The following is a 26,418-nucleotide window of genomic DNA, read 5'->3' as shown; positions in this document are numbered from 1 at the left end:
CCTAAGCTACCCATTGCCCCTAAAGGGGCATTTGTATGGGCATTGCCATTAAAAGGGCATTCAGCTCTTTTTCTCCCATACAAATAAAAAATCCCTAATCTAAAAAAAACCTACCCCAAAAAAATAAACAAAAATAAGTCTAACCCCCAAATAGGTACTCACCGTTCCTGAAGTCCGGCGAAGGGCTTCTTCCAGGTGGTAAAGGTCTTCTTCCAGGCGGTGACATCTTCATCCTGCAGTGTTTTGAACAGCCAATAGGATTTAGGCAGCTCTCATCCTATTGGCTGATTTGAATTTTTCAGCAAATAGGAATGCAACAGTAACCTAATATAAAAGGGGTACCTTGCATTCAATCCTCAGTGTGTGGCAACGATAGTACGAAGAGGATACTCCCCGCTGGATGGCTCTGTGGTCGCTGGTCCTGTTCTGCGGTCGCCTCCGCTATGCACCGCCTTCACCCTGGAGGAAGATAGAAGAGGTCTCCGCACTGGATTAAGATGCCGCCTTCTGGAAGAAGACCTTTTCCGCCGGACTTCAGGAACGGTGAGTACCTATTTGGTGGTCAGACTTACATTTTTTTTATTTTATTTTTTGGGTTAGTTTTTTATTCCCCGATTAGGGATTTTTTATTTTTATGGGCAAACAAGAGCTGAATGCCCTTTTAAGGGTAATCTCCATACAAATGCCCCTTATGGGGCAATGGGTAGCTTAGGTTTTTTTTAGACTTAGGTTTTTTATTTTGGGGGTTTGGTTGGGTGGGGTGGTTGCTTTTAGGAGGGACCTTGTAATTATTTTAAGAAAAAGAGCTGTTTAACTTAGGTCAAGGCCATTTTAAGGGCTATTGGTAGTTTTTATTTTGGGGTGGCTTTTTTGTTTTTATAGGGCTATTAGATTAGGTTTAATTTTTATTATTTTGGATAATTTTGTTTATTATTTTTTGTAATCTTAGATTTTTTTTATTTTTTGCAATCTTACGGCTAGATTTGGAGTTTTGTCGGTAACGACCCGAAAAACTAACGCCGGCTTTTTTCTGGCCGCACCATAAAAATAACTCTGGTATTGAGAGTCCACATAAAGGCTGCGTTAGGCTCCAAAAAAGGAGCGTAGAGCATTTTTTAACGCAGCTTCAACTCTCGATACCAGAGTTACTTATGCAAGCGGCCAGCCTCAAAAACCTGCTCGTGCACGATTCTCCCATAGGAAACAATGGGGCTGTTTGAGCTGAAAAAAAACCTAACACCTGCAAAAAAGCAGCGTTCAGCTCCTAACGCAGCCCCATTGTTTGCTATGCGGTAACACTTCCTACGTCTGCACCTAACACTCTAACATGTACCCCGAGTCTAAACACCCCTAACCTTACACTTATTAACCCCTATTCTGCCGCCCCCGCTATCGCTGACCCCTGCATATTATTATTAACCACTAATCTGCCGCTCCGTAAACCGCCGCTACTTACATTATCCCTATGTACCCCTAATCTGCTGCAATAACATCGCTGACCCCTATATTATATTTATTAACCCCTAATCTGCCCCCTACAACGTCGCCTCCACCTGCCTACACTTATTAACCCCTAATCTGCCGACCGGACCTGAGCGCTACTATAATAAAGTTATTAACCCCTAATCTGCCTCACTAACCCTATAATAAATAGTATTAACCCCTAATCTGCCCTCCCTAACATCGCCGACACCTAACTTCAATTATTAACCCCTAATCTGCCGACTGGAGCTCACCGCTACTCTAATAAATGTATTAACCCCTAAAGCCAAGTCTAACCCTAACACTAACACCCCCCTAAGTTAAATATAATTTACATCTAACGAAATTAATTATCTCTTATTAAATAAATTATTCCTATTTAAAGCTAAATACTTACCTGTAAAATAAATCCTAATATAGCTACAATATAAATTATAATTATATTATAGCTATTTTAGGATTAATATTTATTTGACAGGCAACTTTGTAATTATTTTAACCAGGTACAATAGCTATTAAATAGTTAAGAACTATTTAATAGCTACCTAGTTAAAATAATACAAAATTACCTGTAAAATAAATCCTAACCTAAGTTACAATTAAACCTAACACTATACTATCATTAAATTAATTAAATACAATACCTACAATTACCTACAATCAAACCTAACACTACACTATCAATAAATAAATTAAATTCAATTCCTACAAATAACTACAATGAAATAAACTAAAGTACAAAAAATAAAAAAGAACTAAGTTACAAAAAATAAAAAAATATTTACAAACGTAAGAAAAATATTACAACAATTTTAAACTAATTACACCTACTCTAAGCCCCCTAATAAAACAACAAAGACCCCCAAAATAAAAAATGCCCTACCCTATTCTAAATGACTAAAGTTCAAAGCTCTTTTACCTTACCAGCCCTGAACAGGGCCCTTTGCGGGGCATGCCCCAAGAAGTTCAGCTCTTTTGCCTGTAAAAAAAAACATACAATACCCCCCCCCAACATTACAACCCACCACCCACATACCCCTAATCTAACCCAAACCCCCCTTAAATAAACCTAACACTAAGCCCCTGAAGATCTTCCTACCTTATCTTCACCCTGCCAGGTTCACCGATCCGTCCTGAAGAGCTCCTCCGATGTCCTGATCCAAGCCCAAGCGGCGGGCTGAAGAGGTCCATGATCCGGCTGAAGTCTTCATCCAAGCGGGAGCTGAAGAGGTCCATGATCCGGATGAAGTCTTCATCCAAGCGGGAGCTGAAGAGGTCCATGATCCGGAAGAAGTCTTCTATCAACGGCATCTTCAATCTTCTTTCTTCCGGATCCATCTTGCAGACCTCCGACGCGGAACATCCTCTTCTCCCGACGCCTACTAGCCGAATGACGGTTCCTTTAAGGGACGTCATCCAAGATGGCGTCCCTCGAATTCCGATTGGCTGATAGGATTCTATCAGCCAATCGGAATTAAGGTAGGAAAATTCTGATTGGCTGATGGAATCAGCCAATCAGATTGAGCTTGCATTCTATTGGCTGTTCCGATCAGCCAATAGAATGCGAGCTCAATCTGATTGGATCAGCCAATCGGATTGAACTTGATTCTGATTGGCTGATTCCATCAGCCAATCAGAATATTCCTACCTTAATTCCTATTGGGGGATAGAAACCTATCAGCCAATCGGAATTCGAGGGACGCCATCTTGGATGACGTCCCTTAAAGGAACCGTCATTCGGCTAGTAGGCGTCGGGAGAAGAGGATGTTCCGCGTCGGAGGTCTGCAAGATGGATCCGGAAGAAAGAAGATTGAAGATGCCGTTGATAGAAGACTTCATCCGGATCATGGACCTCTTCAGCTCCCGCTTGGATGAAGACTTCATCCGGATCATGGACCTCTTCAGCTCCCGCTTGGATGAAGACTTCAGCCGGATCATGGACCTCTTCAGCCCCCCGCTTGGGCTTGGATCAGGACATCGGAGGAGCTCTTCAGGACGGATCGGTGAACCTGGCAGGGTGAAGATAAGGTAGGAAGATCTTCAGGGGCTTAGTGTTAGGTTTATTTAAGGGGGGTTTGGGTTAGATTAGGGGTATGTGGGTGGTGGGTTGTAATGTTGGGGGGGGGGTATTGTATGTTTTTTTTTTACAGGCAAAAGAGCTGAACTTCTTGGGGCATGCCCCGCAAAGGGCCCTGTTCAGGGCTGGTAAGGTAAAAGAGCTTTGAACTTTAGTAATTTAGAATAGGGTAGGGCATTTTTTATTTTGGGGGTCTTTGTTGTTTTATTAGGGGGCTTAGAGTAGGTGTAATTAGTTTAAAATTGTTGTAATATTTTTCTTATGTTTGTAAATATTTTTTTATTTTTTGTAACTTAGTTCTTTTTTATTTTTTGTACTTTAGTTAGTTTATTTCATTGTAGTTATTTGTAGGAATTGTATTTAATTTATTTATTGATAGTGTAGTGTTTAATTGTAGGTAATTGTAGGTATTTTATTTAATTAATTTAATCATAGGATAGTGTTAGGTTTAATTGTAACTTAGGTTAGGATTTATTTTACAGGTAATTTTGTAATTATTTTAACTAGGTAACTATTAAATAGTTCTTAACTATTTAATAGCTATTGTACCTGGTTAAAATAATTACAAAGTTGCCTGTCAAATAAATATTAATCCTAAAATAGCTATAATATAATTATAATTTATATTGTAGCTATATTAGGATTTATTTTACAGGTAAGTATTTAGCTTTAAATAGGAATAATTTATTTAATAAGAGATAATTAATTTCGTTAGATGTAAATTATATTTAATTTAGGGGGGTGTTAGTGTTAGGGTTAGACTTAGCTTTAGGGGTTAATACATTTATTAGAATAGCGGTGAGCTCCAGTCGGCAGATTAGGGGTTAATAATTGAAGTTAGGTGTCGGCGATGTTAGGGAGGGCAGATTAGGGGTTAATACTATTTATTAAAGGGTTAGTGAGGCGGATTAGGGGTTAATAACTTTATTATAGTAGCGCTCAGGTCCGGTCGGCAGATTAGGGGTTAATAAGTGTAGGCAGGTGGAGGCGACATTGAGGGGGGCAGATTAGGGGTTAATAAATATAATATAGGGGTCGGCGGTGTTAGGGGCAGCAGATTAGGGGTACATAAGGATAACGTAGGTGGCGGCGCTTTGCGGTCGGCAGATTAGGGGTTAATTATTGTAGGTAGCTGGCTGCGAAGTTGGGGGGGGCAGATTAGGGGTTAATAAATATAATATAGGGGTCGGCGGTGTTAGGGGCAGCAGAATAGGGGTACATAAGGATAACGTAGGTGGCGGTCGGCAGATTAGGGGTTAAAAAACATAATTTATGCTTACCTGATAAATTCCTTTCTTCTGTAGTGTGATCAGTCCACGGGTCATCATTACTTCTGGGATATTACTCCTCCCCAACAGGAAGTGCAAGAGGATTCACCCAGCAGAGCTGCATATAGCTCCTCCCCTCTACGTCACTCCCAGTCATTCGACCAAGGACCAACGAGAAAGGAAAAGCCAAGGGTGAAGTGGTGACTGGAGTATAAATTAAAAAATATTTACCTGCCTTAAAAACAGGGCGGGCCGTGGACTGATCACACTACAGAAGAAAGGAATTTATCAGGTAAGCATAAATTATGTTTTCTTCTGTTAAGTGTGATCAGTCCACGGGTCATCATTACTTCTGGGATACCAATACCAAAGCAAAAGTACACGGATGACGGGAGGGATAGGCAGGCTCTTTATACAGAAGGAACCACTGCCTGAAGAACCTTTCTCCCAAAAATAGTCTCCGATGAAGCAAAAGTGTCAAATTTGTAAAATTTGGAAAAAGTATGAAGCGAAGACCAAGTTGCAGCCTTGCAAATCTGTTCAACAGAGGCCTCATTCTTGAAGGCCCAAGTGGAAGCCACAGCTCTAGTAGAATGAGCTGTAATTCTTTCAGGAGGTTGCTGTCCAGCAGTCTCATAAGCTAAACGAATTATGCTACGAAGCCAAAAAGAAAGAGAGGTAGCGGAAGCTTTTTGACCTCTCCTCTGCCCAGAGTAAATGACAAACAGAGAAGACGTTTGTCGAAATTCCTTAGTTGCCTGTAAGTAAAATTTTAGAGCACGGACTACATCCAGGTTGTGCAGTAGACGTTCCTTCTTTGAAGAAGGATTTGGGCATAAAGAAGGAACAACAATCTCTTGATTGATATTCCTGTTAGTAACTACCTTAGGTAAGAACCCAGGTTTAGTACGCAGGACTACCTTATCCGAATGAAAAATCAAATAAGGAGAATCACAATGTAAGGCTGATAATTCAGAGACTCTTCGAGCCGAGGAAATAGCCATTAAAAATAGAACTTTCCAAGATAACAACTTTATATCAATGGAATGAAGGGGTTCAAACGGAACGCCCTGTAAAACATTAAGAACAAGGTTTAAACTCCATGGTGGAGCAACAGTTTTAAACACAGGCTTAATCCTGGCCAAAGCCTGACAAAAAGCCTGGACGTCAGGAACTTCTGACAGACGTTTGTGTAACAGAATGGACAGAGCTGAGATCTGTCCCTTTAATGAACTAGCAGATAAACCCTTTTCTAAACCTTCTTGTAGAAAAGACAATATCCTAGGAATCCTAACCTTACTCCAAGAGTAACCTTTGGATTCACACCAATATAGGTATTTACGCCATATCTTATGGTAAATCTTTCTGGTAACAGGTTTCCTAGCCTGTATTAAGGTATCAATAACTGACTCAGAAAACCCACGTCTTGATAAAATCAAGCGTTCAATTTCCAAGCAGTCAGCTTCAGAGAAGTTAGATTTTGATGTTTGAAGGGACCCTGTATCAGAAGGTCCTGTTTCAGAGGTAGAGACCAAGGTGGACAGGATGACATGTCCACCAGGTCTGCATACCAAGTCCTGCGTGGCCACGCAGGTGCTATTAGAATCACTGATGCTCTCTCTTGTTTGATTCTGGCAATCAATCGAGGAAGCAACGGGAAGGGTGGAAACACGTAAGCCATCCTGAAGTCCCAAGGTGCTGTCAGAGCATCTATCAGGACTGCTCCTGGATCCCTGGATCTGGACCCGTAACGAGGAAGCTTGGCGTTCTGTCGAGACGCCATGAGATCTATCTCTGGTTTGCCCCAACGTCGAAGTATTTGGGCAAAGACCTCCGGATGAAGTTCCCACTCCCCCGGATGAAAAGTCTGACGACTTAAGAAATCCGCCTCCCAGTTCTCCACTCCCGGGATGTGGATTGCTGACAGGTGGCAAGAGTGAGACTCTGCCCAGCGAATTATCTTTGATACTTCCATCATAGCTAGGGAGCTTCTTGTCCCTCCCTGATGGTTGATGTAAGCTACAGTCGTGATGTTGTCCGACTGAAACCTGATGAACCCCCGAGTTGTCAACTGGGGCCAAGCCAGGAGGGCATTGAGAACTGCTCTCAATTCCAGAATGTTTATTGGCAGGAGACTCTCCTCCTGACTCCATTGTCCCTGAGCCTTCAGAGAATTCCAGACGGCACCCCAACCTAGAAGGCTGGCGTCTGTTGTTACAATTGTCCAGTCTGGTCTGCTGAATGGCATCCCCCTGGACAGATGTGGCCGAGAAAGCCACCATAGAAGAGAATTTCTGGTCTCTTGATCCAGAATCAGAGAAGGGGATAAGTCTGAGTAATCCCCATTCCACTGACTTAGCATGCACAGTTGCAGTGGTCTGAGGTGTAAGCGTGCAAAGGGTACTATGTCCATTGCCGCTACCATTAAGCCGATTACCTCCATGCATTGAGCCACTGACGGGTGTTGAATGGAATGAAGGGTGCGGCAAGCACTTTGAAGTCTTGTTAGCCTGTCCTCTGTCAGGTAAATCTTCATTTCTACAGAATCTATAAGAGTCCCCAGGAAGGGAACTCTTGTGAGTGGAACGAGTGAACTTTTCTTTTCGTTCACCTTCCATCCATGTGACCTTAGAAATGCCAGCACTAACTCTGTATGAGACTTGGCAGTTTGAAAGCTTGAAGCTTGTATCAGAATGTCGTCTAGGTATGGAGCTACCGAGATTCCCCGCGGTCTTAGTACCACCAGAAGAGCACCCAGAACCTTTGTGAAGATTCTTGGAGCTGTAGCCAATCCGAATGGAAGAGCCACAAACTGGTAATGCCTGTCTAGGAAGGCAAACCTTAGGTACCGATAATGATCTTTGTGAATCGGTATGTGAAGGTAAGCATCTTTTAAATCTACAGTGGTCATGTACTGACCCTCTTGGATCATAGGTAAAATTGTCCGAATAGTCTCCATCTTGAACGATGGAACTCTTAGGAATTTGTTTAGGATCTTTAAGTCCAGGATTGGTCTGAAAGTTCCCTCTTTTTTGGGAACCACAAACAGATTTGAGTAAAACCCCTGTCCCTGTTCCGATCGTGGAACTGGATGGATTACTCCCATTAACAAGAGCTCTTGTACGCAGCGTAGAAACGCCTCTTTCTTTGTCTGAATTGTTGACAATCTTGACAGATGAAATCTCTCTCTTGGAGGAGAGTATTTGAAGTCCAGAAGGTATCCCTGAGATATTATCTCTAGCACCCAGGGATCCTGAACATCTCTTGCCCAAGCCTGGGCGAAGAGAGAAAGTCTGCCCCCCACTAGATCCGATCCCGGATCGGGGGCCCTCAATTCATGCTGTTTTAGGGGCAGCAGCAGGTTTCCTAGTCTGCTTGCCCTTGTTCCAGGACTGGTTAGGTTTCCAGCCTTGTCTGTAGCGAGCAACAGCTCCTTCCTGTTTTGGTGCAGAGGAAGTTGATGCTGCTCCTGCTTTGAAATTACGAAAGGAACGAAAATTAGACTGTCTAGTCTTGGCTTTGGCTTTGTCCTGAGGCAGGGCATGGCCTTTACCTCCTGTAATGTCAGCGATAATCTCTTTCAACCCGGGCCCGAATAAGGTCTGCCCTTTGAAAGGTATATTAAGCAATTTAGACTTAGAAGTAACATCAGCTGACCAGGATTTTAGCCACAGCGCCCTGCGTGCCTGAATGGCGAATCCTGAATTCTTCGCCGTAAGTTTAGTAAGATGTACTACGGCCTCCGAAATGAATGAATTAGCTAGTTTAAGGACTCTAAGCCTGTCCGTAATGTCGTCCAGAGTAGCTGAACCAATGTTCTCTTCCAGAGACTCAATCCAGAATGCCGCTGCAGCCGTGATCGGCGCAATGCATGCAAGGGGTTGCAATATAAAACCTTGTTGAACAAACATTTTCTTAAGGAACCCTCTAACTTTTTATCCATTGGATCTGAAAAAGCACAGCTATCCTCCACCGGGATAGTGGTACGCTTAGCTAAGGTAGAAACTGCTCCCTCCACCTTAGGGACCGTTTGCCATAAGTCCCTTGTGGTGGCGTCTATTGGAAACATTTTTCTAAATATCGGAGGGGGTGAGAACGGCACACCGGGTCTATCCCACTCCTTAGTAACAATTTCAGTAAGTCTCTTAGGTATAGGAAAAACCTCAGTACTCGTCGGTACCGCAAAATATTTATCCAACCTACACATTTTCTCTGGTATTGCAACTGTGTTACAATCATTCAGAGCCGCTAACACCTCCCCTAGTAATACACGGAGGTTTTCCAGTTTAAATTTAAAATTTGAAATATCTGAATCCAATCTGTTTGGATCAGAACCGTCACCCACAGAATGAAGTTCTCCGTCCTCATGTTCTGCCACCTGTGACGCAGTGTCTGACATGGCCCTAATATTATCAGCGCACTCTGTTCTCACCCCAGAGTGATCACGCTTACCTCTTAGTTCTGGTAATTTAGCCAAAACCTCAGTCATAACAGTAGCCATATCCTGTAATGTGATTTGTAATGGCCGCCCAGATGTACTCGGCGCTACAATATCACGCACCTCCCTCTGAGCGGGAGATGTAGGTACTGACACGTGAGGCGAGTTAGTCGGCATAACTCTCCCCTCGTTGTTTGGTGAAATTTGTTCAATTTGTACAGATTGACTTTTATTTAAAGTAGCATCAATACAGTTAGTACATAAATTTCTATTGGGCTCCACTTTGGCATTGCAACAAATGACACAGGTATCATCCTCTGAATCAGACATGTTTAACACACTAGCAAATAAACTTGCAACTTGGAAATACAATTCAATTAGAATAATATTAAAACGTACTGTGCCTTTAAGCACAGAAGATCTATGACAGTTGAAAATTAATAAATTGAAACAGTTATAGCCTCAATCCTTGTAAACAACACAACTTTAGCAAAGGTTTAATCCCATTAGCAAAGATAACAAATTCTGAAAGCAGGAAACAAATTACAGAATAAACGTTTTTTATCTCAGTCAAACTATAATTCTCACAGCTCTGCTGAGAGAAATTACCTCCCTCAAAATAAGTTTTGAAGACCCCTGAGCTCTGTAGAGATGAACCGGATCATGCAGGGAATACAATGAGTTGCTGACTGAAATATTTGATGCGTAGTAAAAGCGCCAAAAAACGGCCCCTCCCCCTCATACACAGCAGTGAGGGAGAACAGAAACTGTCAGAAAACAGATTAAGCAACTGCCAAGTGGAAAAATAGTGCCCAAACATTTATTCACTCAGTACCTCAGCAAATGAAAACGATTTTACATTCCAGCAAAAACGTTAAACATAATCTCTAGTTATTAAACAGCTTTATGTATTTCTTACAGTGTAATTCTAGTGAAATACCATTCCCCAGAATACTGAAGTGTAAAGTATACATACATGACATTATATCGGTATGGCAGGATTTTCTCATCAATTCCATTGTCAGAAAATAAAAACTGCTACATACCTCTATGCAGATTCATCTGCCCGCTGTCCCCTGATCTGAAGTTTACCTCTCCTCAGATGGCCGAGAAACAGCAATATGATCTTAACTACTCCGGCTAAAATCATAACAAAAACTCTGGTAGATTCTTCTTCAAACTCTGCCAGAGAGATAATAACACACCCCGGTGCTATTTTAAAATAACAAACTTTTGATTGAAGATATAGAACTAAGTATAATCCCCATAGTCCTCTCACACATCCTATCTAGTCGTTGGGTGCAAGAGAATGACTGGGAGTGACGTAGAGGGGAGGAGCTATATGCAGCTCTGCTGGGTGAATCCTCTTGCACTTCCTGTTGGGGAGGAGTAATATCCCAGAAGTAATGATGACCCGTGGACTGATCACACTTAACAGAAGAAAAATGTATTCGAGTGTCGGCGATGTGGGGGGACCTCGGTTTAGGGGTACATAGGTAGTTTATGGGTGTTAGTGTACTTTAGAGTACAGTAGTTAAGAGCTTTATAAACCGGCGTTAGCCCAGAAAGCTCTTAACTACTGACTTTTTTCCTGCGGCTGGAGTTTTGTCGTTAGATGTCTAACGCTCACTTCAGACACGACTCTAAATACCGGAGTTAGAAAGATCCCATTGAAAAGATAGGATACGCAATTTACATAAGGGGATCTGCGGTATGGAAAAGTCGCGGCTGAAAAGTGAGCGTTAGACCCTATTTTGAGTTACTCCAAATACCGGCGGTAGCCTAAAACCAGCGTTAGGAGCCTCTAACGCTGGTTTTCATGGCTAACGCCAAACTCCAAATCTAGGCCTTAGTGTTTTTATTTTAGTAATGTTAGTTTTTTTGTTTGTTTTTCGTAGTGTTAGTTTTTTTTTAATCTTGTAATTTAGTTTTTTCTTTTTTCGTTAATTTTATTTTGTTAAAATAGTTATGTTAGGTTTATTTATAGTTTAATCTTATTTTTTTTTATTTCACAGGTAAGTTTTTAATTATTTTAAGATAGTTATATTGTAAATTTAATTTAAAGTATAGGGGATAGGTTTAGGGGTTAACAGTATAATTTAGTGATTTGCGATGTTGGGGGTCGGCGATTTAGGGGTTAATAGGTTTAGTTTAGACTTTGCGATGCGGGGGGTCTGCGGTTTATGGGTTAATACTTTATTTTAGTGTTGGCGATGTGGGGGGCCGGCGGTTTAGAGATTAATAGTTTAATTTAGTGTTGGCGATGTTGGGGGCGGCAGTTTAGGGGTTAATAGGTTTATTTAGGTGTTAGCGAGGCAGGTTGTGGCGGTTTAGGGGTTAATCACTTTATTTAGTGTCGGAGGGGGGCGGATTAGGGATATTTATACTAGGGGTTTATGTTATTCCGCGATCACAGGTGTTAGTTTTTTCTAACACTTTCTCTCCATTGATGTCTATGGGGGAAAACATGCATGAGCACGTCAAGTCAGGTCTTGGGTTTTGTGCGGTATGGAGCTTAACGCACCATACCGCACAACAAAAGAAGGTTATTTTAGTAACTTGTAATGGCAGCGCTATGGAGAGTGTGATACCGCTCATTTTTTTGCGTTATTTACGCACCCAGTTTAGAGCATAACTTGTAATCTTGACGAATATATTTATGAAACACAGGAAATCAAAAATAATGATCGCAACATCTAGAAAATATTTATTTTTATTTCACACTCATATTATTTGTGTTTCTAAGTTACAGTAATGTTGTCATTTTAAACTGGATTTCCCTCTGTAGTTGTATCTTTTTGATCTGGATTTGACTGTTTGCAGTTCCATCTTGTTTGTTTGTTTGCGTCCACAATTGTTTGCACAGCTTTTTATAAAAAACAGAATTCCTAAAAACAGTCACCTAGATTACAAGTTTTGCGTTAGAGGCTGTGCGGTGCTAGCAAGCAGTTTTCCCTCACCCCTCACTTACATGCAGCACTGGTATTACGAGTTTTCAGAAACCCGTCATTAAAAGACAAGAAGTGAGCGTTGAGCAAAATTTTGCACATTACCGCACTCCAATACCAGCGCTGCTTAAGTCAGCGGTGAGCTGGTGTAACGTGCTCGTGCACGATTTCCCTATAGGAATCAACGGGGAGAGCCGGCTGAAAAAAAGTCTAACACCTGCCAAAAAGCAGCGTAAAACTCAGTAACGCAGCCTCATTGATTCCTATGGGGAAATAAAATGTATATGCACTATAAATAATTTAAGCGGCACCAGGATCCAGTTGCTTGTAAAAACTGCTTTATTTTCAGTAGTGTGCAATCTTCAAACAAAGCAGGAGAACTTTCGTGACAAACAGTGCCTAGACGAACTCACATGAAATGACAACTTGCTGACATGTTTCGGCCCTTATGGCCGTAATCTTAGCTAAAGTGTCTATCTTCCCTTTACCTTTTAAACACCTGTGCTCATAGTGATTGGTTAAAATTTAATTCAGTGGGTTGGTCTATTGTGGCACCTGCATTAACTATTTCCTTACTCTACTCAAAACTGTCAGCTTCGTGTTGCTTAAACCTCAATGAACCATGAACCATAAATATATACATATATACTTCTCCTCTGCTACATCACTAATAGTCTAAAGTATCTTCATTTATATTTATAATTAAATGATGTGACAAAAAGAGTTTGGATCCTATGTTGAACTTATAACTGGAATAGATAATAAAAATTGCCATATTGGCAAGATTAGTAACAGTTTCTATTACAGTATTCTATTTCATACTACAAGTTCAATCCAAACAAAGTATATAGAGGATGTAGTGATATTTGTGTTCAAAACACATGTGAGTTCGTCTAGGCACTGTCACGAAAGTTCTCCTGCTTTGTTTGAAGATTGCACACTACTGAAAATAAAGCAGTTTTTACAAGCAACTGGATCCTGGTGCCGCTTAAATTATTTATAGTGCATATTCATCTGGAGATCGAGCAGGCACAGAGTAACCGGTTGAGAGTTAGCCGCAATCACACTCACCTACACTGCAGCAATAGCCGTGGGGAGATCCGACTCACAACAGAGGGCTAACCGGAAGCGGAGTCCCGGGTGACGTCAGACGCTACACAGCCGAAACTGGAGAGAGCCCAGGAGGGGAGCGGACACTCGACGGAGGCCTAGAAAGGAGCCAGAGAGGTTACCCACAACGCTTAACTTTTGGCAATAAGCATGAGTGCTCCCTGTGGACGGGCCAATACAGTACTACAGGCAGAGGAGAACCGGATAGCCCTCAGGAGTCGGTGAGTAAAGCGGGATAAAATCCCTTACGCAAGATATTTATCCAGCACAGAAGTATATTTTGTTACATATCTCTACTCTGGTGCTCACACACAAGTGACTATTCATTGACATTTCACAGTGGTTTCCTGTTGAAAGTGGTAGAGCACGGATTGTAATAGATTTGTATTGTGATTAGCGGGCAACTTAAAAACAGAGTGTGTGTATCATGGAAGCAATGTAGAGTGACATTTCTACCAATGTTGTCGGCTTCTATTCATTGCAAACCTCTGATGAAAGGACATTTGACACTAGAGCGATTGAAAATGTTTTTTCTACTTTTACGCTAAGCAAATTATTTGAGCAAATGGAGATACTTTTGGATAAGGAAATTAGGCTCAAGTGGGACATCTGGACATTGCAGAAATATATAACCAATGGCATGATCCCAAGAGGACTGAGGGTTAATAAATTCCCCACATTCGTTGTAGAGGATGAGGATTTCATCAGAGTATGGAACAGTGTTCTCTCAGATTGCTCTCTAAAACTTATGGGAATGCTTATTGAATTCAAAACAAAATTGTTAAATTCTGTTTCTAAAGAAATTGACTTGCTTCAAATTGAATTGAATGTACGCAGTAATTATATATTGTTTGCTAAGTTTGATTCCATACTGAAAGTCTCTTTAGCTGAGTCTAAATCCTTAATAATGGAAATCAAGCATGATAAATACTTAAGAGATCTATCAGATTATGAAAATAATAAAATCTATATATGGAATAAGAAAACAGAGAACCAGCTACAAAAGAGATAATGACCAAAAAAGATTCCCAAAAGGAAAAAAGTCAGGGAGGAAAGCAAATAAGAGTCAGGGTAAAACTAAAAAGGTTACTTTTAATGAGAGTGAAGCTGAATCCTCTGGGGATTGTTCAACTTCAGGAGAGGAGGAAGACCCCAGTAGTAGGGGGGATACATCCTCCAAGGCAGGAGATAGGTCCCACACACCATCAGGGCAAACTAAATTCTCTACTGACATTACCAACAGGTCAGCCATAGAATCTAGGGACCATGAGACTTCAGAGTTGGCACAGGTTTTCCCCAAAATATCAGGCGAGTCAGGAGGGGGGGGGGGGAGATACAAGAGGCAAGGGCATCTTAAAGGGTACACCTCCAGTACCTCTGCAACCATCCAAACCGGCCAGGAGAGGGAGATCAGGGACAAAATATGTGTAAATTCAGTAATTAACCTGTCAGTATATCCACTAAGTGATTTGGAAACCAAGGTCCTGAATTATGGTCTTGGATTTGTACCAACAGACACTTTTAACTTATTCCAAACTCTGGTGGATGTAAATAGGCTGATCAGGAATCTAACGATCAAAAAACATTTTGAACATCATGAGAATCCAACAACTAACGAATTGTATATGCCCCCAGATGGAATCAGAACAAATGATACAACAACATTAACTTTTCAGGAGGTATGTGATCTTGAAGCCCTAGAGGGATTGGACAGAGAGAATGTTTATTCACAGGATGAAGGGATCGAAAGCTCCATAAACAAAGGTCCTTCTCTCTCTGGGGCTTCAAGATTTTACCCGATACACACAAGAGGAAACATTTTAGAGAAATTTCAGTGTAGGGTAGAGCAAGACCTCACAAAATTAGCGTACACAGCAGATCTTAATATTGGAAACAAGAATTTAAACAAAGCAGAAACATTGGCACTTAGGGCCCTCAAAGAGAATCAAAACTTGGTCATCAGAGCATCTGACAAGGGAGGGTCTGTGGTTGTCATGGACAGATCTTTCTTTTTGAAGGAAGCAACACGACAGCTATCAGACCCTTCCCAATATATGAATCTAACATTTGATCCCACATTTAGATTCAAACAGGAATTATTAGATCTTATAGATGATGGGAAGGAAGCAGGTTTCTTAGATGAAAAGACCAGTGAGTATCTCATAGTGGATTATCCTGTTAAGCCCATTTTTAATTTCCTTCCGAAGGTACATAAATCCATCCAAGAGGTAAAAGGTCGTCCCATCATTAGTGGTATCGGCTCAATTCTAGAACCGATGTCACAATGGCTGGATGCTATATTGCAACCATTAGTACAGAACCTATCAAGCTACCTGAGAGACACTAAACAACTACTGATTGAAGTAGAGTCCCTCAGTTGGAGCGAGAGCTATAGTTGGGTTTCCCTGGATGTAACATCCCTGTACTCCAGCATCCCCCATAGTGCAGGTCTGGAGGCAATTGCATTTTTTCTAAAAAGAGCTACAAATTATAGTCCCCTATTTTGTCAATATATCCTCAGGGTAACGGAATTCCTCTTAACCCACAACTTTTTTGAGTTTGAAGGGGTCCATTACCTCCAGAGATGTGGAACTGCTATGGGGGCGAAGTTTGCGCCCTCATACGCCAACTTATTCATGGGTTGGTGGGAGCTGTCCCACATCTATGGGGGTGATGGTCCCTGGAAATCCAAGATAATATACTACAGAAGATATATAGATGATCTTCTAATCATCTGGGAAGGGCAAGAGATAGAACTGAAAGAATTCTTAAGAGATCTGAACAACAACACAACAGGTATTAAACTAACCCATGAGTTTGGGAAGACCCATATTAATTTTTTGGATGTAACTCTATTAGGAGAACAGGGAAAGATACACACAAAAGTGTACAGAAAACCAATTACAGGGAACACACTTCTTCACGCGAAGAGTAGTCACCCCAAAAGGGTATTCTATTCCGTGATGAAGGGTCAGTTCATACGGTTAAAGCGCAACTGCTCAACCCAGATAGAATACGAAAGACAATCTTTGGATCTAGAGAACCGCCTCTGCAGTAGGGGTTATGAGAGAAAGGAGGTTGCAAGAGTAAGAGAAACTATCTCTAGAAGGGAAAGGAAAGAGTTCCTTACTCAAAAGGATTCAGATTTGAAGAAATCAAATTTTGGAGAAATAACTTTTGTAACGAAGTATAGTGCACAATACCATCAGGTTTGCAATATTATACGCAAACATTTTCGTATGCTAACAGCAGATGAGGGACTTGTAAAAATAGTGTCCAAAGGGTGCAGGTTTGCATATAGGAAGGGCATGACCATTGGCAATATGGTTTCGCCGACACAATTGAGGGCGAACCAAAGTTCCAGTTCATCTTGGCTAAGACACACTGGTGTCTATAAATGTAACTATGGCCCATGCATAGCATGTGGCTGTTTACAAGCAGGTGAGGGTTTCACCAGCACAGCCACAGGAGAACATTTCAGACACCATTCTTGTCTGAATTGCAGGTCAACGTATGTAGTTTACTTACTATCTTGCGAATCCTGTAATATTCAGTATACAGGTCTTACTACCAGGGAAGCAAGAGAGAGGATTCGGGAGCACATTACCCACATAAAAGCAGGCAAGCTCACAACCCCCCTAGTACAACACTTCAAAATTAAACATAACAAAAATGTAAGTTCATTAAAATGGACGGTTATTGAACAAGTGAGGTGTAAAAAAAAGAGGGGGTAATAGAGATAATTTGCTAGCTAAGAGAGAGGGGTTCTGGATACACAGGCTGAAAACCAGGGTTCCCTTAGGGTTGAATTCTGTATTTGATTTGATAAACTTTTGGGAATAAGCCAAATGGTTCCTGTGTGTCCAGAGCGCTTCTCTTATTAGTCTTTTGTCTTTTGTCTCTCTACTTTGTGTTTTGAACACAAATATCACTACATCCTCTATATACTTTGTTTTGATTGAACTTGTAGTATGAAATAGAATACTGTAATAGAAACTGTTACTAATCTTGCCAATATGGCAATTTTTATTATCTATTCCAGTTATAAGTTCAACATAGGATCCAAACTCTTTTTGTCACATCATTTAATTATAAATATAAATGAAGTTACTTTAGACTATTAGTGATGTAGCAGAGGAGAAGTATATATGTATATATTTATGGTTCATGGTTCATTGAGGTTTAAGCAACACGAAGCTGACAGCTTTGAGTAGAGTAAGGAAATAGTTAATGCAGGTGCCACAATAAACCAACCCACTGAATTAAATTTTAACCAATCACTATGAGCACAGGTGTTTAAAAGGTAAAGGGAAGATAGACACTTTAGCTAAGATTACGGCCATAAGGGCCGAAACATGTCAGCAAGTTGTCATTTCATGTGAGTTCGTCTAGGCACTGTTTGTCACGAAAGTTCTCCTGCTTTGTTTGAAGATTGCACACTACTGAAAATAAAGCAGTTTTTACAAGCAACTGGATCCTGGTGCCGCTTAAATTATTTATAGTGCATATTCATCTGGAGATCGAGCAGGCACAGAGTAACCGGTTGAGAGTTAGCCGCAATCACACTCACCTACACTGCAGCAATAGCCGTGGGGAGATCCGACTCACAACAGAGGGCTAACCGGAAGCGGAGTCCCGGGTGACGTCAGACGCTACACAGCCGAAACTGGAGAGAGCCCAGGAGGGGAGCGGACACTCGACGGAGGCCTAGAAAGGAGCCAGAGAGGTTACCCACAATGCTTAACTTTTGGCAATAAGCACGAGTGCTCCCTGTGGACGGGCCAATACAGTACTACAGGCAGAGGAGAACCGGATAGCCCTCAGGAGTCGGTGAGTAAAGCGGGATAAAATCCCTTACGCAAGATATTTATCCAGCACAGAAGTATATTTTGCTACATATCTCTACTCTGGTGCTCACACACAAGTGACTATTCATTGAAATAAAATGTATGTCTACACCTAACACCTTAACATGAACCCCGAGTCTAAACACCCCTAATCTTACACTTATTAACCCCTAATCTGCCGCCCCCGACATCGCCGACACCTTTATTATACTTATTAACCCCTAATCTGCCGCTCCGGACACCGCCGCCACCTACATTATAATTATGAACCCCTAATCTGCTGCCCCCAACATCGCTGCCACCTACATTATATTTATTAACCCCTAATCTGCCGTCCCCAACGTCGCCGCCACTATATTAAAGTTATTAACCCCTAAACCTAAGTCTAACCCTAAACCTAACACCCACTAACTTAAATATAATTTAAATAAATCTAAATAAATATTCCTATCATTAACTAAATTATTCCTATTTAAAACTAAATACTTACCTGTAAAATAAACCCTAAGCTAGCTACAATATAACTAATAGTTACAATGTAGCTAGCTTAGGATTTATTTTAATTTTACAGGCAAGTTTGTATTTATTTTAACTAGGTAGAATAGTTATTAAATAGTTATTAACTATTTAATAACTACCTAGCTAAAATAAATACAAATTGACCTGTAAAATAAAACCTAACCTAAGTTACACTAACACCTAACACTACACTATAATTAAATAAATTAACTAAATTAAATACAATTAGCTAAAGTACAAAAAAAACAACACTAAATTACTGAAAATAATAAACAAATTACAGAAATTTAAACTATCAGCCAATCGGAATTAAGGTAGAAAAAATCCTGTTGGCTAATTCAATCAGCCAATAGGATTGAAGTTCAATCCTATTAGCTTATCCAATCAGCCAATAGGATTGAACTTGCATTCTATTGGCTGTTGGAATGCGAGCTCAATCCTATAGGCTGATTGGATCAGCCAATAGGATTGAACTTCAATCCTATTGGCTGATTGCATCAGCCAACAGGATTTTTTCTACCTTAATTCCGATTGGCTGATAGAATTATATCCGCCATTCTGTTTTATTCGTTGCCAGAAGAGGATGCTCAGCGTCGGATGTCTTGAAGATGGATCCGCTCCGCACCGGATGGATGAAGATAGAAGATGCCGTCTGGATGAAGACTTCTGCCTGTCTGGAGGACCACTTCTGCCCGGCTTGGATGAAGACTTCTGTCCATCTGGAGGATCACTTCTGCCCGGCTTGGATGAAGACTTCTGCCCGTCTGGAGGACCACTTCGCCCGGCTTGGATGAAGACGTCTCCCGGTAAGTCGATCTTCAGCAGTTAGTGTTATGTTTTTTTAAGGGTGTATTGGGTGGGTTTTATTTTTTAGATTAGGGTTTGGGCGGCAAAATAGCTAACTGCCCTTTTAAGGGAAATGCCCATCCAAATGCCCTTTTCAGGGCAATGGGGAGCTTAGGTTTTTTTAGATAATATTTTATTTGGGGGGTTGGTTGTGTGGGTGGTGGGTTTTATTGTTGGGGGGGTTGTTTGTATTTTTTTTTACAGGTAAAAGAGCTGATTACATTGGGGCAATGCCCCGCAAAAGGCCCTTTTAAGGGCTATTGGTAGTTTAGTTTAGGCTAGGGTTTATTTTTTTATTTTTAGGGGGCTTTTTTATTTTAATAGGGCTATTAGATTAGGTTAATTAGTTTAAATTTCTGTAATTTGTTTATTATTTTCAGTAATTTAGTGTTGTAGTTTTTTTGTACTTTAGCTAATTTAATTTAAATTAGGTAATTGTATTTAATTTAGTTAATTTATTTAATTATAGTGTAGTGTTAGGTGTTAGTGTAACTTAGGTTAGGTTTTATTTTACAGGTAAATTTGTATTTATTTTAGCTAGGTAGTTATTAAATAGTTAATAACTATTTAGTAACTATTCTACCTAGTTAAAATAAATACAAACTTGCCTGTAAAATAAAAATAAACCCTAAGATAGCTACAATGTAACTATTAGTTATATTGTAGCTAGCTTAGTGTTTATATTATAGGTAAGTATTTAGTTTTAAATAGGAATAATGTAGTTAATGATAAGAATATTTATTTAGATTTATTTAAATTATATTTAAGTTAGTGGGTGTTAGGTTTAGGGTTAGACTTAGTGGCGACGACGTTGGGGGCAGCAGATTAGGGGTTAATAAATGTAGGTAGGTGGTGGCGATGTTAGGGACGGCAGATTAGGGGTTAATAATATTTAACTAATGTTTGCGAGGCAGGAGTGCGGCGGTTTAGGGGTTAATATGTTTATTATAGTGGCGTCGACGTTGGGGGCGGCAGATTAGGGGTTAATAAGTGTAGGTAGGTTGCGGCGACATTGGGGGTGGCAGATTAGGGGTTAATAAATATAATGTAGGTGTCGGTGATGTTGGGGCGGCAGATTAGGGGTTAATAATATAATGTAGGTGGCGGCGGTGTCCGGAGCGGCAGATTAGGTGTTAAAATGTTTAATTTAGTATTCGCGATGCGGGAGGGCCTCGGTTTAGGGGTTAATAGGTAGTTTATGGGTGTTATTGTACTTTTTAGCACTTTAGTTATGAGTTTTATGTTACGGCGTTGTACCATAAAACTCTTAACTACTGACTTTTAAATGCGTTAGGACTCTTGACAGGGTAGGGAGTACCGCTCACTTTTTGGCCTCCCAGGACAGACTCGTAATACCGGCGCTATGGAAGTCCCATAGAAAAAAGACTTTACGAAGTTTACGCAAGTCGTTTTATGGTAAGGCCAAAAAAGTGTGCATTGACCCTAAACCTTCAAGACTCGTAATACCAGCCGGCGTAAAAAAAGCAGCGTTAGGACCTCTTAACGCTGCTTTTTTACCCTAACGCACAACTCGTAATCTAGCCGAGTGTTTTGAATAATCATAATTTATAATATGAAGAATCGTGTGTCACCTTTTCTTACAGTAATAGATAATCTGCAAGGACAAACCTCATTCTGTACAGTGAGGTTTAGAACTCTGGATGATATTTTAATGCTTGTAACTTAACAGCTTCATGATTTACAATATGAGAATTGTTAAAATCCTGTTATAGAAGACAAAATCAATTGTGGCTACTGTCTTCCTAAAAAATGATTTATTGATTTGTTAGATAATGTTTTCTTGATATTTATGAAACTGCAGAGACAATCGTTAAAAAGAGAAGAATGAACTGTTCTTGGCAGACAACAATTCAGTATCGTAACAATGTAAACACAACCATAGTGAGATTTCTAATTCACTAGGACTTTTATAAAATGTAATTTTATTCTGTTACAGTCACAGTTTAAAGGGATATGAAACTTAATTATTTTTCTTTCATGATTCATTTAGAACATGCAATTTTAAGCAACTTTCTAATTTACTCCTATTATCAATTTTTCTTCATTCTCTTGGTATCTTTATTTGAAAAGCAGGTATGTAAGCTTAGGAGATGACCCATTTGTGGTTCAGAACCTGGGTAGCGCTTGCTGATTGGTGGCTAAATGTAACAGTCAGAATGAGCTATCCAGTCATTTAAACCCCATATGTGACAACAGGAGAAGTGATTTAACCTTTTTTGTGCCATACTATGTACAGCATGTGATTTAATGTTTAAGGTGCTTAAAAACTGGACATTTAGGTGTCTGGTATTTTTGTATATCTTTGCTGGACAGTCATTTCAATTACCGGACTGTACACTTCAATACTGGACACCTGGCAAACTGAACTGGTTCATTGTTATATCCAGTTATATAACTCGTAATAATTATTTTATCACATTTAAATTGCAATCATTGTCCCCCTTGACTTCTCTATTAGTATGATTAATGTAATTTTGCAGAACTAAAGTAACATATTATCCACTTTCTAATAAAATCTCTCCTTTCGCTAGGATTTTGAGATGGATGTTGTTGCCATGGTAAACGATACAGTTGCTACTATGATTTCATGCTATTATGAAGACCATCGCTGTGAAGTTGGCTTGATAGTGGGTAAGTTATCTCAGATAAGTCAAGGAAAGAATATGCACAAGGAAATAATCCATCACTAACCTCTTTCCCCTGCACTTTATAGGAACAGGCTGCAATGTGTGTTATATGGAAGAGATGGGCAACGTGGAACTGGTAGAGGGGGAGGAAGGACGTATGTGTGTGAACACTGAATGGGGGGCATTCGGAGACACAGGGGAGCTGGAGGATTTCCGACTGGAGTATGACCGAGTAGTGGACGAAGCCTCTCTAAATCCCGGTCAGCAGCTGTAAGGATACATAACCATTCTATATTTATGTTTATAACCTGTTAGAGGAGAGAAAATAATTTATTTCTTCTGTTAATGTTTGTAGATTTTTTTAGCTTTTGTCTTTAATTCTAAAGGGGCATACATTGTGCCTCCGTTAAAGGGACATGAAACCCGAATTGTTTCTTTCATAAATAAGATACAAGATGCAATTTTTTATATTTCATTTTTTATTGAGGACAAGCATAAAAAAAAAAAAAAGAATACATGGCATAGAAAAATAATATCAATACAGATTTTCATCTAGATCACTGTTGCCTTATATTAATGGATATATATATATACAATGCCTAAGGATGCTGCTTACATTGCCTAAGGGTAGTCTGACCATATTGCCGCTTTTAAAAGGGACACATATGAAAAATACATATGTCAGGGCTGTTTTCAGGGCTGTTTAAAGAAATGGTTTTGTATAAGAACCCTCACGTATGTATTTTTCATATGTGTTCCTTCTTAAAGCGGCAATATGGTCAGCCTACCTAAGGGGCATAATAAACTTGATACGGTTGTCCTCATTTTTGACCCTACTTATAGCAGTCGGGATCACTTTTGGATCCATAACAAGTGAAAGTTGATCTAGGGTAGTTATGATATTAGGGATATATAGGAAGTATTATGTAAACTTAGTGGTGTATAACATAGAAAACAAGTGCCAGAACTGAACTTTTAAATAACATTCCAGAGTATAGACAATGCCTGACAGAAGATATCCTTTAGAACAGTGATTTTTAACCTTTTTTTTGCCGTGGCACACTCTTTTACATTAAAAAATCCTGTGGCACACCACCATCCCAAAATTTAAAAAAAATCACACATTGTAGCCTAATACAGCATATATATATACACATACACACAAACAACCACATACTGTATGTATTGTGCTGTTATGCCATGCCTCCTACAAACTACCCCTGCACTGGGAGTAAAAAACAAGCAAAGTTTAAAAAATATGTCACACTGTTGTCAGTCTGCCGTGGCACACCTGAGGATCTCTCACGGCACACTAGTGTGCCACGGCACACTGGTTGAAAAACACTGCTTTAGAATATCAAAGGAAGATGTGTGCAAAACAAAGGGCTTTATCAATTAAATAAAAGGGATGGAATTGTCAGAGAAGAAGAGCTCTAAGTCCCATGTAGGGATGTGCGTTACATTTGTCTATGGGTTAGAGACAGGGAAGTAAAATAAAAACCAATAAACAGAGAACTATAAAAAAGAAAACATACAAACAGAAGTTTGAGATGCCGATAAGCAGGTTGATACATCTATATGCTACTATTGAACTGTATTACCTGAACTGCAACCAGTAGTTTCATGATGGCGATGTGTACAATGATCAAATTATTTCCCTCTCGCGGTCTCGGCCGCTTACCATGAGGTGTGTGATAGTATGTTAAGTAAATAAGCCATCTCTATTACTGACGTTATTCTAGAGAGTAGTGTAAATTTCTCAAATGTTTATGTTGTTACTGCCTAATTAAACAATACAAATGGGAATAAACAGTAAACACTATATTGCAAACTAGATTGTTAACTTTAAAGAAATTATAACCATTGCAAGGTATATTGAGAGTTTTTTGTTAGCCCCCAGAGTCTTTCTGAAGTTTGGATCTTGCCCTGGAGTAGGCTGAGTGGCCTCTATAAGAAGGCTGAGCGGTCCATTTCTTTGAAACCAAGAGTTCCATTAGTTCATCATCCGATAATGCTTTTGTAGCACTCCGGTATCAATGGGTGTTGTATATGTTGTTAGGGACTTCTTGTTTAGAAGCGTATGTGTCTCTAGAACTATTTGAAGCTGTGTTGCCTATCAGGACGATTGTCTTTAAAATATTTGGGACCCCCCCAAGTCCCCGCCAGGGCGCATCTGGTTTCTTTCTCCGTCCCTCCGGCAGAGGCATCTGGGCACTGGGATTAAAATGTGCAGGAGCAGAGCTGAAAGTATTGGCCGGAGAAGTAAGTTGATTTAATAGGAGTTACTTTGTGCTGTAAGGCTCTCTAGGTAGATAGGTAGCGTTTGGCCTCTTATGCTGGTTACTGATGGCTGCTGTGCTTGTAATTGCTTTAGTCTCTGTGAAAGGGTTTAAATCTGGCGCTCCTTCAGAGGGAGCGGGTGTTATATCACTTGCATGACAGTGACCTAAAAAGAAGTCGAGTGAGGCTGTGTCTTTTAGATTTAACATGAGTCTCTCTAGGTTTTCAAGTTGTTGGCTGAAGTGATCTTGCGGGCCGATTACCCCCGTGGTGGCCATTTTTAGTTGTAGTGGTGCGTGTGCAGTAAGTGGTTCCTCTTACCTTCTTGCTCGTTTTACACTGTTTGTTAATTATGCGGGGCTTCTAGGTGCAGTGTTAAGGCGCTTCTATTTTCAGTTGAGGCGGGTACCCTCAGAAAACCGAGGGGGGTGCGCTGCCTGGCTGTTAGCTGCCGCTGCTGCAAGCCCGTGTCGTCCGATCGCGTTTACCAGCGTCAGAAATACAGCAGGTTTTCGTGGATTGTAGAGTACTATTCAGTAGTACTATGTGATATCAAGTTTTAAGTGATGTTTTGCTGTCAATTGTTACCAGAAATCGTCAGATTATCGGTAAATCAACTGGAGCCCTGGAGAAGTGTGACCACTTGGGTTCACTGTTCGGACACGCCCCCACAAGATGCAATTTTAAACAACTTTTCAATTTGTTTCTATTATCTAATTTGTTTTGTTCACTTGGTATGCTTTTGTTGAAAAGCATACCTAGGTAGGCTCAAGAGCTGCTGATCGGTGGCTGCAAATATAAGCCTCATTTGATTGGCTCGCTCAATGTGCATTGTTATTTCTACAACAAAGGATACCAAGAATGAAGCAAATCAGGTTATAGAATAAATTGGAAAATTGCATGCTCTATCTGAATCGCAAGAGAAAAATTTGGGGTTTCATGACACTTTAACTGCGTAGCTGACTTAAAGGGACAGTAAGCTAAAATAAAAAACTTTCATAATTCAGACACAGCATGCAATTTTAAACAACTTTCCAATTTACTTCTGTTATCAAATTTGCTTCATGGTAACCTTTGTTGAAGAACATACCAAGGTAGGCTTAGGAGCAACAATGTACTCCTGGGAGCTAGCTTGTTACTGGCACCCACGCAAATATGCCTCGTGTTATTGGCTCACCCGATGTCTTCAGCTAGCTACCAGTAGTGCATTACTGCTCCTAAGCCTACCTGAATATGCTTTTCAACAAATGATACCAAGAATATGAAGTACATTTGATTATAAAAGTAAACTGGAATGCTTAAAATTATCAAATGTGGTCTCTTGATATTCTTTGTTGAAACTTAAAGGGCCATGATACCCAAATGTTGAAGCATTTAAAAGTGATGCAGCATAGCTGTAAAAAGCTGACTAGAATATATCACCTGAACATCTCTAGGTAAAAAAGGAAGATATTTACCTCAAAATGTCCTAAGTATTTACACCCCACTGTAAAGAATGCTAGTCCCAGGACTTGTAAGGGAGTGTGCATGTGGTATGTGCAGGCACAGTCATGTTATATTCAGTTTAAGGAAATCTCATGAGATTTAAGTGAAATCTCATGAGATCACAGTAAAGCAATGCATGACTTCAGCACTGCTGATGCTCTAGTGAGCTGAAGAAATTTTGAGGTAAAATATCTTCCCTTTTTACAGAGAATTTCAGGTGATACTTTCCTGTCAGCTTTTTTACAGTTATGCTGCATCACTTTCGAGTGATGTAGCATATGATTATGATGTCCCTTTAAAGGGACATGAAACCCAAAATATTTATTTCATGATTTAGGTAGAAAACACAATTTTAAACAACTTTCCAGTTTACTTCTATTATCAAATTTGCTTCATTCTCTTGGTATACTTTGTTGAAGGAGCAACAATGCACTACTGATTCCTAACTGAACATATAGGTGAGCCAATGA

General features: G+C 40.1%; 1 protein-coding gene across 1 annotated transcript in view; it reads left to right on the top strand.

The window, feature by feature from the left end:
* The window catches only part of GCK (glucokinase), a 135,760-nt gene that overhangs the window by 71,792 nt on the left and 37,550 nt on the right, over positions 1-26,418 (top strand). Inside the window, exons 6-7 of the mRNA XM_053718140.1 lie at positions 22,088-22,187; positions 22,270-22,453. Coding sequence (XP_053574115.1) covers positions 22,088-22,187; positions 22,270-22,453 — 284 coding nt within the window. The remainder of the gene's footprint in view (positions 1-22,087; positions 22,188-22,269; positions 22,454-26,418) is intronic.

Source organism: Bombina bombina, chromosome 6 (genome assembly GCF_027579735.1).
Source record: "Bombina bombina isolate aBomBom1 chromosome 6, aBomBom1.pri, whole genome shotgun sequence".
In the NCBI taxonomy this organism is placed as follows: Eukaryota; Metazoa; Chordata; class Amphibia; order Anura; family Bombinatoridae; genus Bombina; species Bombina bombina.
Note: the sequence above shows the minus strand (reverse complement) of the source record. Positions and strands in the feature narration are given on the sequence as shown.